This window comes from Narcine bancroftii, chromosome 11 (genome assembly GCF_036971445.1).
Source record: "Narcine bancroftii isolate sNarBan1 chromosome 11, sNarBan1.hap1, whole genome shotgun sequence".
Lineage (NCBI taxonomy): Eukaryota > Metazoa > Chordata > Chondrichthyes > Torpediniformes > Narcinidae > Narcine > Narcine bancroftii.
In genome coordinates this window covers 70,312,937-70,325,688 of record NC_091479.1, presented here as the reverse complement: position 1 = coordinate 70,325,688, position 12,752 = coordinate 70,312,937, and the positions used below count along the sequence as shown (strand labels likewise).

The 12,752-nt window shown below is 41.7% G+C and overlaps 1 protein-coding gene across 1 annotated transcript in view; it reads left to right on the top strand.

The window, feature by feature from the left end:
* The window catches only part of LOC138745876 (cadherin-related family member 3-like), a 61,185-nt gene extending 49,419 nt beyond the window's left edge, over positions 1-11,766 (top strand). The window contains exons 13-17 of the mRNA XM_069903327.1: positions 2,898-3,145; positions 6,287-6,465; positions 7,117-7,151; positions 9,122-9,170; positions 11,358-11,766. Of these exons, the coding sequence (XP_069759428.1) occupies positions 2,898-3,145; positions 6,287-6,465; positions 7,117-7,151; positions 9,122-9,150 (491 nt within the window). The 3' untranslated portion in view covers positions 9,151-9,170; positions 11,358-11,766. The remainder of the gene's footprint in view (positions 1-2,897; positions 3,146-6,286; positions 6,466-7,116; positions 7,152-9,121; positions 9,171-11,357) is intronic.
* Positions 11,767-12,752: the final 986 nt, after the last annotated feature.

Sequence of the window (12,752 nt, the reverse complement as noted above, 5' to 3'; positions counted from 1 at the left end):
GATTTGAACATCTACCATCAACAAGTTGCCATGTTGTTTCTGGCTTCACCTGTCCACCCTTCTATGGTGTTGGCCAGAACTTAGGTCAACAGCAGGTTGGCATCCATGAAAACTGCGTGCCTGCCTTCTGCTTGATCTTAGTTGAGAAGTCGGGAGATTCTTATTCAATGAGACCTTTGTTTCAGTATTTCCTGCGGATGTAGATGTCATATTATTGAGCAGACAAGACCATCCCTACAAAACCACAGGAAATATTTAGAAAGGCCGGGTGCACTCATTTTCAGGGCACGGCAGATGTCATAATTATGTTCACATTTGTAGGGTGTGACACAAAAGGCATCGTATGTGCAGGGATGTTCAAGGATAAACAATAACTATTTTAAGATGCATAATTGTATCTCACAAAGTTGGCCCATGGAGCCTCAACCAGATGGTTGAAGTGTTGGTTCAAATGCCGGACTCATCCTCGCCTGCTGCTTGAGGTTCGGCCACATCCAGCTTCCAGATGTGTCATCTTCACCTTTCTATTACTGCCATTTCCTTCTGCCCAAGCATCTGCTGTTTTGTGAAGAAAATACTGATAGAGGAGGGAAAGGAAAGGCAAGGCTGGCAATGGCATCACATTGGAGGTGTCAGGAGTTTAAGGATGCTAGAAAGGTCGAGATCTCATCTAATCACTTTCCACCTCAACCATGGCTCTGGTGTCTTCTGCCCCGACAACAGCTTCCAGTGTCCCTGCTCTCATCCAGCTCAGTTGTAGAATGGTTGCCCTTTTGCCCCTCACCTGGACCGTTTGAGGTTTCTTTGCTTTTGGCTTCATTGTGCCACCCCTACCAACCACTTCCTTTTGCCTGTGAATAACCTTCCTGTACTGCTTTCACGTCCTCCAGATCAAACAGGTGGCTGTAAGAACCAATGCAGGTTCAGCCTGGCCCTCTGTCAGACATGGCTTCACCTCCCCAGGCTTCCTTCCCAATCTCTCTTTCCAGCCCATTGCTGCTGCTTCCTGCTCTTGCAGAAGTTCCACTACATTTGCTGCCTATTTCCATCCTGCTCTCACATCCACACTGCTGATCGCTGATTCTTCACTTCCCGTTCTCCATTTCAGGGGATAAGATGATGAGCAGAATCCACCAAATACCATGGCATTCCTACAGCTAGCTTAACTATGCTCCCTTCCCCAATTCCATTTCTCCCATCCACTGCCTCTCTCTTCCTCTGCTTCTCCTCCTCCCTCTCTCTCTCTTCCATTTCTTTCAATTTACTGTACTCATGACCTGACCTAATGCACATTGTTTCTCCATTGTAAAATGCCACATTTCAGTCCACAAGGGTGTCTCTTAACTTTTAGCTGTTCGTAACTAATCTTCCATCCCACTCCAGCACTGATGTCTCCTTCGCTACACAAAAAGTTCAGATTTGAGGAACAGTATCTCATCACCCTACTTAGCATAATATCAAACAAGCTGACTAAGTTTTATATCTCCGGCATTCAGTTTACCTTTTCCTCTGCTCTTCCAGTCCTCCAGACTTGTGAATGTAAACCAACCTCCCTTCCATTTTCCCTTCTCCTGCCTTGGGGAAGCGGCATACATATTAAAGGACTCATCCCACCCTGGTCACTCTTCTCTCTTCCATTTTCCCTTCTCCTGCCTTGGGGAAGCAGCATACATATTAAAGGACTCATCCCACCCTGGTCACTCTTCTCCCTCCTGTCAGCCAGAAGATAAACGAGTCTAAAATCAATCAGATTCAAGGAGAATTCCTCTCCAGCTAGTATCTGAATTCATAAGTGGACCTATCGGTAAAAGATGATACCTTGCACCCTTTAATATACTTTTCTCTTCACACAATATCATGCACGTTGTGTCCGGAGTGACATATAACATACATATCTGTTTTACTACACTATCCTCTGCACTTCTCTCTTTGTTCTTGCAGCACCTGTTGCATTATGTATAGCTATACCTGATGGATATCATGCAAAACCAAGTTTTTCATTCTATCTCAGGACATACGATGATAAACAATTCAATATTTCAGGTTTACTTGCCATCTCCGACTTGCATCTCCTCCAATCAAATCTTTGACCCACTCTGCTGATACACGGCTACTTGTGACATTCAGTGTCTTCAGGCCTCTGCCCTTTCGCACACTATCCCTGGTTTTTCTTTTACTTTCCCCTCTGCAACTTCAGAACCAATTTCTAACGTTCTCCAATGCAAGGTCAACGTCCTGAAGGATGAACTCTATTTCTCTCCCATTAACTTGCTAACTAATTCCAGCATTTTCATTTTTTTTTTATTTAATCCAAATGATCGCATGGTTTAAACACATTATTTTGGTTGATTTCCAAAAACCTCAGATCAAATGCAAATGTTCCAGCACACCTTTTTAAATAAAATTAAGAGTTATCAAGAGTATCCCATCTTAGTTAGATTATGACAATAAATTCTTAATAGCATGGTATGTTTATGTTTTTTTTTGGCAATGGGTGACCCTTCTGCATAAGACTTTAAATTGTGTCAGAAACACGGATGAAATAAAATCTTGTCTAAGATTAGGCCACTCTAGGACTACTGTGTTCAATTCTTGTTGTTCCATTATAAGAAGGATGTAGAGGCTTTGAAAAAGGTACAGAGGAGATTTATGAGAATGCTGTTTAGAAGATATGAGCAATGAAGGGAGGTTTGGAGAAAATTGGGCTGCTTTCTCAGGAGGGCTGGAAGCTGAGGTAAATCTGAGAGAAGTTTATAAAATTATGAGAGGCATTGATAAGGTGGAGTCAGAAGGAGATATACTGGGAAGCAGTTTTGCTTTAGATAGAGTGGCAGGAATAGGATTCTGCAGGTGTGGTGGAAGTCTCATTATAATAACAAGATTACTTTTTGTGCCAGGTAATATCAACAACCACTTTAGACTCTCTCCCAGTGTTGGATCCAATATCACCAAGCTGATACTTGCTGTTCCTTTTGATTACATCCATGGTGTTGATAAAGTCACTGATTATAAGCTTATTATTCAAATAACTGATGACAACCTTTTGACTGGAAGCACAGAGAGAAAGATTGTGCAGACAGGGAAAGCAATGATCAACATCAGAATTATTATCCCCACACCCAGTACTCAAGGAACAACCATAACTGTAAGTACTTCTGGATATCTGGTGCTGGGCAAACTTTTGACTGACATCATTACAAACCAGAACAAAAGCTTTTATAATTCTATGCAGTTTTGTTTGAGTCACATTCTGAATTTGCTTTAATTAAGAGAAACATTTGACTTCAGAATATAGTCTGAGTTCAGTACTGTATCTCATTGAACAGCATCTTCAAAATTCAGAATCTACTTTCAATTACACTATGCATCTATTTTAACTATGGTTCAATTGTAAAGCTTCCTCCTACAGAGCTGTGAATCCAACCAGCTGAAGAAAAAAACTATATATTTTTAACTGTTGTATATTCCAGGGCTTCCCAAACTTTTGAAGTCACGGAACCCTTTTGGAAATCGCGGAACCCCAATCATCATTTACAGTTTAAAAGACCTGGTATATACATGAGCATATAAAGCATATACAAACATTTTTAAAAAGTAAATAAACTCACCAGTAGTAGATTAACCCACCCAGGTCCTAGGCTGAGCTTTAGTAAGGCCTGGTCTCCCCCACCTACCCCACAACCGCACCCTCGCTCCCCGCCAAAGGCCTAGCTAACCTGCTATCCCTCTCTCCCCGCTGTGGCCCACACTGCCACCGCCACCCCTCGCCACCACCCACTTAAGGAGCAAGCGAGAGGGAGGGAGCGAGTAACCAAAGTGGGGGGGGAGGAGGCAGTTTAAATTTTTTAAATGTGGCTAGCCTTGCGCCAAAAGAAGTCTGCGTCTCATTGGTTGAAAATGGCATCCTGAGGCCTGATGTCAGTGACGTCTGTGCTGCTGACGTCAGGCATCAAGACACTATTTTGTTTTGTTAGCGTTGAGGCAGCTGTTGAGAAACATAAATAAAAAGTAATTTAAATTTAAATTAAATAAAAACAGTTTTTACAAGTTGTAGTTATTAGTACCCATTTCTTTCACGGATCTTGAGCCTTTCTGTGGAACCCAGTTTGGAAAACACCGGTATAGACTAATTAAAACATACAATGTACAGTTTTGTAATTTACCACTGAAATTTACAAGTAAAACAAATGTTTGACTGACCATAACACCCCAAAACTATCTGCAACTTTAAACCATCAATAAAACAGACGTGTCCCCTTTCTTTTATCAGAATCAGAATTTGTCATGAACAAGTCACGAAATTAATTGGTTTTGCGGCAACAGTCATAGTGCAAACATTCGTATAAACATTTTTATAGACCATCTTACAACAATAAATAAAAATAGTGCACGAAAGGTCGAAGTAAGGCTCATTGATCAGATGCCAACAAATAAATTATAACACTATTCCTTTGTTGAGCTACTATTTGGGAAACTTCCGTGCTGCCTGGTAGCTATCAGCTTCAATCTCAAACTCAAAGTATGCAAAAGAGATCAATATCTGATAAGGAAATTGAGCCTGCTGGGTCTAAACACCACCCTTTGCAATAGAATTCTTGACTTACTGTCGGGGCGACCTCAATCAGTCTGGATCGGTTACAACACTTCCAAGACAATCGCACTATGCACGGGGCCCCACTCCCCAGGGCTGCGTGCTTGGTCCACTGCTGTTCAGTCTGTTGACCCACAACTGTTCAGCTAAACACAGCTTGAACCACATTATCAAGTTCATTGACAATACGACCATGGGCCTGATCAGTAAGAATGAGGAGTCGGCGTACAGAGATAAGGTGCACCTGTATTTGAATGTTAATAAAACAAAAGAGATGGTTGTCGACTTCAGGAGGGCCTGGGGGACATGGACGGCTCCACCGTTGAGGTCGACAAGAGAATCAAGTTCCTTGGAGTGCACTTGGCGGAGAATCTCACCTGGGCCCTTATCTCAGGCTCCATAGCCAAGAAATCCCAGCAGCGCCTCTACTTCCTGCAAAGGCTGAGGAAAGTCCATATCCCCCCTTCCATCCTCACTACATTCTACAGAGGATGTATTAAGACCATCCTGTGCAACTGCATCACTGCCTGGTTTGGTAGCTGCACCACCTCGAGCTGAAAGACTCTGCAGAAGTCAGCAGAAAAGATCATTGGGAGCTCTCTTCCTACCATGAGGGGCATCTACAACACTCGATGCAGGCGAAAGGCAATAAACATTGTGAAGGTCTCCACACACCCCTCACGTAAACTGTTCACCCTTCTGCCATCAGCTCTCAGGTCCTTGCATCCAGATGAGGCAAGTTTTTTTTCCCCCAGCTCCTGAACTCCCAGAACATATATGGATAATGTACCATGGGCATTTACTATATATGTCTTTATATTTTATGTGTTTAACTTCTATTCTAACTTATATTTATGTAAATCGGCTCTGTGGTCCCGGAGAAAAGCTATCGCCTCTTTACCATGCGAGCATATGATGAACGCTTATCTCACAAAGATAAGCCTATACAGAGCCGTTGTCATACCCACACTCCTGTTCGGCTCCGAATCATGGGTCCTCTACCGGCACCACCTACGGCTCCTAGAACGCTTCCACCAGCGTTGTCTCCGCTCCATCCTCAACATCCATTGGAGCGCTTTCATCCCTAACGTCGAAGTACTCGAGATGGCAGAGGTCGACAGCATCGAGTCCACGCTGCTGAAGATCCAGCTGCACTGGATGGGTCACGTCTCCAGAATGGAGGACCATCGCCTTCCCAAGATCGTGTTATATGGCGAGCTCTCCACTGGCCACCGTGACAGAGGTGCACCAAAGAAAAGGTACAAGGACTGCCTAAAGAAATCTCTTGGTGCCTGCCCCATTGACCACCGCCAGTGGGCTGATAACGCCTCAAACCGTGCATCTTGGCGCCTCACAGTTTGGCGGGCAGCAACCTCCTTTGAAGAAGACCGCAGAGCCCACCTCACTGACAAAAGGCAAAGGAGGAAAAACCCAACACCCAACCCCAACCCACCAATTTTCCCCTGCAACCGCTGCAACCGTGTCTGCCTGTCCCGCATCGGACTTGTCAGCCACAAACGAGCCTGCAGCTGACGTGGACTTTTTACCCCCTCCATAAATCTTCGTCCGCGAAGCCAAGCCAAAGATATGATGAACGATAAATAAAGGTGGCTTGGCTTGAGACTTGAGAATGATCAAGCAATCTAATTATGACCACTGGCATTTTCTAACCAGCCTTCTTCTAATTATTCACAGCCAAATATAACCTTCATCAGAGTATCTCAAAACACTTATGAAGCAGATGCTTGGTACATACCATTTGTTATCACCTTGGGTTGCATGATGCTCCTTGGACTGCTGGGATATTTGCTCCATCATTTGGCTAAATATATCCACTCCTTACCAAAGTCATCAAAGATGAAGAAAAAGCCATTGTAAGTTGCATTAGTCAAATGTTCACTCCACCCTAGCAAGTACCAGTCACGCAATATTTCAGTGATTGGTTTAAAATGTATTTTCTGATTATTTGCACTTCTCTGAGTTTATTTCCCCATGTCATATTGAACGATGCAGGGCTGCAATTGGGCAGCCAATAAAAACCATGTAAAAAAGCCACTTAGTCTGCAGTTTGCACTCCACCCAATTCTTTTGAGATCAGTGAGAGTACTTTCAGTGCAACTGCAAAATGTGGGTGCACCCATTCTTTAGCAAAGGGATGGCAGCTGGTAGCATCAGGAGGCGGCTTCCTTGTTCAGGTTTGGTTGAATGCCATGAGATGTCATGGAATGAGTATTGGTGGGTAGGCCCTGCCCATGGGACTGCACTGTGATGAAAGACTTTGGCACATTGTTCATAAAGCTTGATTCTGTGGCCATGTCTACGTCAGACCCGTTTGACATGGTAAAGAAATAAAACTGCAGAAAGACAGAAATGCTGGAAGAACTTTAATCTTCTTTTCCCTTCTTGTTCCAGCACGCAAGAACTAGGTGAGGCCTGAAACTTTCTCAATGTTTTGCAATGTTAATAGAACAAATGGTTTTCTCTCATTTCAATGAAATATCTGACCATATCCTTTGTACACGTAGAATCCAAGACAAAGAAGCAGCAGAGTGTGATTGTGGTAAGTTTTGAAACAAGTAACCATAGTATAGAGATACAAGAAACTGCAGCTGCTGTAACCTTGAGCATAGCTGGAGGAACTCAACTGGCCAGGCAGCATGCACAGATGCTGTCTCTCCATTCCATCTCCTTACACATAAACATGGTGAATTCTTACCTCATCCCTTATCACATCCAATTAACACTTTTTGATGGTATGGATTCCTCCCCCATTGTTTGAATTCTGAGACTTTCTGAGATTTCCTGCTTCTGGCTTTTTCTGCTTATCCTTGAGGAAGGGCTCAGGCCCGAAACATCGGCAATATATCTTTGTTGCCTACAGACGCTGTAAAGACCAGCTGAGTTCCTCCGGTATTTCAGTGTGTTTTTACTACTATCACAGCAACTGCAGACTTTCATGTTTTACTCAGCATCCACAGAGAAATGGAGAGGGAAGGACCATCCATGGAGACTGTTTGACCAGTCAAGTCCCACTAGCTTCTCATTGTTTCCAACTCAAAGTATTTCTATTATTTGAAGAATTTTGCACGTGGCTCATCAAAAATTTTAAACTTTCCTTTTCAGGCATGTTTCTGGGAATCTCTCGGCTAGTTTACAATTCCAAACTCTTTGATAAAGCAACAATCAATATCTTTGTCCTAAGTAGATTATCTGGTCACTATCACATCATTGTCTGTGTGCAAATTGCTTACGACAACTATACTGTGATCATACTTCACTGTATGTAAGGTGCTAGAGAAAGAAAAGCATCCTTTATACTCTTCAGCGCCCCAGAGTGATTTATGACCAATTTAAAATGTTACCATTCTAACTGCAGTTGTAATGCACCAGGACTTGGTGTGAGGAGCATCCCTGGTTAGATCCTTCTTTACAACTGGAACATCACCCACAATGCACTTTGTCGCACAACAACTGCGGTGGAGACAGTTGCTCACCTCTCTGCAGACTGTGAATTTTCTAAGAGTGTGTGGAGAAGGATGCAAGGGTTCTTATTACAGCTCATCCCCAGCCATAGTGTAACAGAGGACTCTCTGATGTATGGGATGCATGCAGTCAAACATCCAGAGATGCTGGAAGATTATCATCCTGGTGAAAGACGCCTTCCCCGAAACATGGAGGTGTCAGTGAGGGAATGCTGCCGACTGGCACATTCCAAGCCGCAGGAGTACGTGCTGAGGGATGTACTGAGGCTTGGCTCTGGAAATGCTGAAGGACCACAATCTTGGATCCTTCTGCTGCCAGACATTGAGAGGCTGAGACTGGAGGGGAAGACCCTCAAACAACAGAGGGAGAAGTATCTACAAGGGACCATAGTAAAGCCTTATAGCAAATTAGAGAAAGAATATGCAATGTAGGATAATGCAATGTATGAATATGACCCAAAGGATGCAAAATGGTTTTCTTTTACAGAGTTTGTTAGTGAATGAAGTGTATTTTGGGGGAAAGAAAACTGTACATTACAATAAAACAGCAGCTTAGTTATGAATAGCAGGTTTCTTCAAAATATTAACGACCAAATACTTTCTCTTTAATTATGTTTGTTAGCTAATAAATAATATACAAGTTACAGAGGGTGTACCTTCCTCTTCCTTGATTATTGTCCAAAGTCCTTTTATGTTTGTTCACTGGAGAGTAGAAATGGGTTTAACATCAACTTCTCCAACAGGTGAAAACTCCTTTGATATTTTATTGGAAATTTAGCCAAGATTCAGCGTAAATTAATTCCGTGCAAATAAAGGAAATGGATCAGGAGATGTATCTATATACATTTGAACATCACCTGTAGTCCTTGCTCTAAACATTTTAAAAGTCTGACCACAAATACTTCTCTGCAAAATATAATTTCCCATATTTTGAATATAAATAAAGAATTTGCCCTTGACCTCTTCTGCAAAATTCCTATTGCCGCTCAACTACTGATGGCAATACAAGGGTCCACAATGTGAAACTTCTGAATATTCTGCATTTCAGGAAGTGATCAAATGCAACGCAATCTTTAATGGAGAAGCTGTTGATCCAGGTAAATAAATAATTTTAATATCTCCTCCAGGGTGAAAAATGTATGTAGTCACCTTTCAAGTGCAACTCTGCTGGCAGCTTCCTGTATTTTTTGTGCTAGAACCTACATTTTCCTGCAGGTTCTTTGTTTTCATAATACTTGCGGTTTTTATCATCTTCCGGCACCTTGCCATTGGTATTTTTCTCAATGAAGCTTTCCTTCTGACTGAGCCTTCCCTTTCCTCTTAATTTTCTTCCTCATTCTATTCTCCACATGAAAGTTCAGCTTGGATTTAATTTCCTTTGACCCACACTCCCTTGGAAAACTCAGCCTCATTTCTTTTCAAGGCAACGGATCAATTCTTGGAGTTTCAGGGAACTACGGTTCATGGGAGAAAGAGGCTGATGTACACAGTGTTCACATGGGACCATATACCCTCTCCAACTTCTAATTTCACTCCTAGTTTCATGGCTGAATTATGCCTATTAACCTAATCTACAAAGATGTGATAAGAATCTTGTTCACTTAATTTGCCAGGGTTTTTACTTGGAATTATTTATTTTATACCTGGTATTTTATAATGCAAAATATAACCACTTTATTTCTGAACATTTGGCTTGAAGATATGTTTAATAAATCCAGCTGCAGTTATCTTGTAAATTATTTTGAAATTTCCTGCTCTCATGGATGAATGTTTGAACTATTTAGTTTGACCTTTGTTTAGTTGAGTGATTCTTTATTCTGAGGCACATCCATACTTCTTTATGACATGAAAGAAGGCCATTTGGCCCATTGTCCATGCTGGACAACTCCCCAACATACCTTCTAACAACATGGTCACATATGGGACAATTCCTTACTGTTTCCCTTGCATGCCCAATAATCCTCACACGCTTCTAATAATATTCAAAATATAAACACAGAACCATCGGTGAAGCTCTTTAAGGGCAGCTCCAAATACGATTCCACCCAACTCTTAACTTTCATCAAGATCAACATTTGATTAATTAAACTTAAACAGTATTACAAACACAACAAAAGCAAACACACTGTATAGATAAGGTAGCCTATGACCATGTCCTCCTTTTGGAATGACCACCCTACTTAACATTCTTGTTTGCGGTGTTTCCTCATTTGATAGCTCTAAACAGGTATTTGATCTTGAAACCATAACATTCAAATTTAGAAACTTAATATCGAAACAGGTAAATTCCTCAAACAGAAACTCCACCCTCTTTTAGCAATAAATGAGCATTTACCTTTGAGTTATTTGAAGCATTCTCTGATGTTCGAACATTATTATGATGGAGACAGAGGACATTGGGCCCGTGGGCAACCCAGCAGAGATGACAAATCAGTCCCATTCACTTTATTTCCTTCCACCCACCCCCCTCCCCCAACTTTCCAGCAACTTGTTCTCAATCACATCCACATGACGCTCTTTGATTATTTCCTGCATTTTCCAACATAAGTATGTGCGGGCAAGCGAATTGACTGTTGCAAATGAAGGTAATTTTCCAGCAACCATTGAACTCACTGGAACATTTTTAGGATGTGGAAGGGCACTGGAAGAAAACCACAGTGATAAGAAGAACATACAAACCCACACCAACACCTTCGAGATCAGGACTATGAAGCACCATTATGCTGCTCGTAATTAAGAGAGCACTTTAATCACCTTTTAAAATATTAAGCTAATCCTGGTGCCCTCAAATCACTAATTGTTTCAAGTTAAAAGGGCAGTGCGGTTAGCGTGGTGGTTGAAGGAATGCAATTTCAGCGCCGGTGACTCGGGTTCACATCCAGTGCTGTCTGTAAGGAGTTTGTACATTCTCCCCATGTCTGCATGGGCTTCTTCTGGGTGCTCTGGTTTCCTCCCACCCTTCAAAATATATGGGGTGTTGTAGGCCAATTGGGGTATTTGGGTGGCATGGGCTCATGAAGCAGAAGGGCCTGTTACCATGCTTTATGTCTAAATTAAATTTAATTAAAATGATGTGTTTGGCACCCTCATTAACAGAGTTTCTTTCCTCTGAATGGCCACACTGAATTCAAGGTGGCACACCACCTCCTGCAGAGGGCAATATCCTCACATCTGATCAACTCACAACGACTTGAAAGCCTATTTGATATTTCACCCACAAAAAATGCCAACTCATGGCCTCTGAGAAATTTTCCCCTGTTGAATTGTTTTCCTTACTGTTCCAGTCACAGGCAATGTTTATCAATATAACACAAACTCTGGAGCCAGGCGTTGGAAGGATACAAAGTTGCCTGTGGAAAGTTATGAGAATGCTGGAGATGAAAAGCGTAAGCCCAATGTCATCAAAATTAACAAGACGACTTTTACACCTCACGGCAACTTGAAGAAGGGCCATGGAGTTGAATGTTCCAAAGGAACCAGTTTCTTCAAAAACTCCGACTAAACTTGGGAAACTGACCAAAGTTGCACCGCAAATATCAGCACCATCTCAAACATAAAATTCTTTGGCTAATATTCAGATTGTGCTGAAACTACATTAAAAAAATACCATTATTTTGCAAATAAATTGCTTACTTCACTAGACAATGAAGATTTTTCTTCCTCAACTCTTTTGGGTGTATTTTATGGATTTTAAGCTGCTGATCATGAAAATCATCTTAAAATGTTCCTATCATGTACCGTTTGTTAGATATAACCTATTTTTTAGAATTCCAGTGACATTTTAAGTCTACTTCAAGCATACAAATTCAATGAAAATTCATTTTCTGCATTTGCACTTGGACTTCTTCCCTGCTGATCTTGGTGCCGTCAGTGACAAACATGATGAAATTTTTTAACAGGACATTGTGACCATGGAAAAGCAGTATCAGGGCAACTGGAATCCATTAATGCTGGGCACTGACACAAAAGGCATCAGATGCTGAGTACAAATGAAAATCACTGGCAAAACACTTTTAGGTCAGTTGAACTAATGCAATGTGTTAGCATCAATATGTGATTAAACTTGCTAAATTCAATCAAAGTTCATTTATCCAATTTCCTACATGGTGCAGCAAATCTGAAATTATTTTTGTGTTCATTTTGAATTTGTTTATTATAATCCCCAATCTTTTTTTCAGGTGTGACAGATTATAGATATAATTTTGGGAGATAAATTGGGGCAGATTTTTTAGTGTAGGTCACATACGAGCAAGACAGGGCAGCTCCAAAAACCTTTGAAAAAACTTTGGGGAGTGCCCAAGGGACTTCACTAATGGATTGTTGCTTTGAAAAGCAACAGATGAAAGAACTCGGAGGAGTAGGTTCAGAGTCGCAGGCTGTCTTGGACTGCTGCTTTCTGTTCTAAGAGGGTCATGTGTTTTTTTTTTGCAAGCAGAGAGAAAGAGAGAGAGAGATCAGTTCTGCAGTTTAGTTCAGCCTGGTCAAAGCCCCTGTGGTTCATGCAAGAGGAGAGGACTGGCTGCCTAATATTTCACTTGAAATAAGAGAAACAAAAAGGAACTCTGTAGTGACCTTAAAAGAAAGAGGTTATCATCTGGAAAACCCTGATGGGGCAAGTTTCTTTGGCAAGACACTGAAGTGACTTATTAAAAGGAATTAGTTGTGGGTGTCAAGCGAAC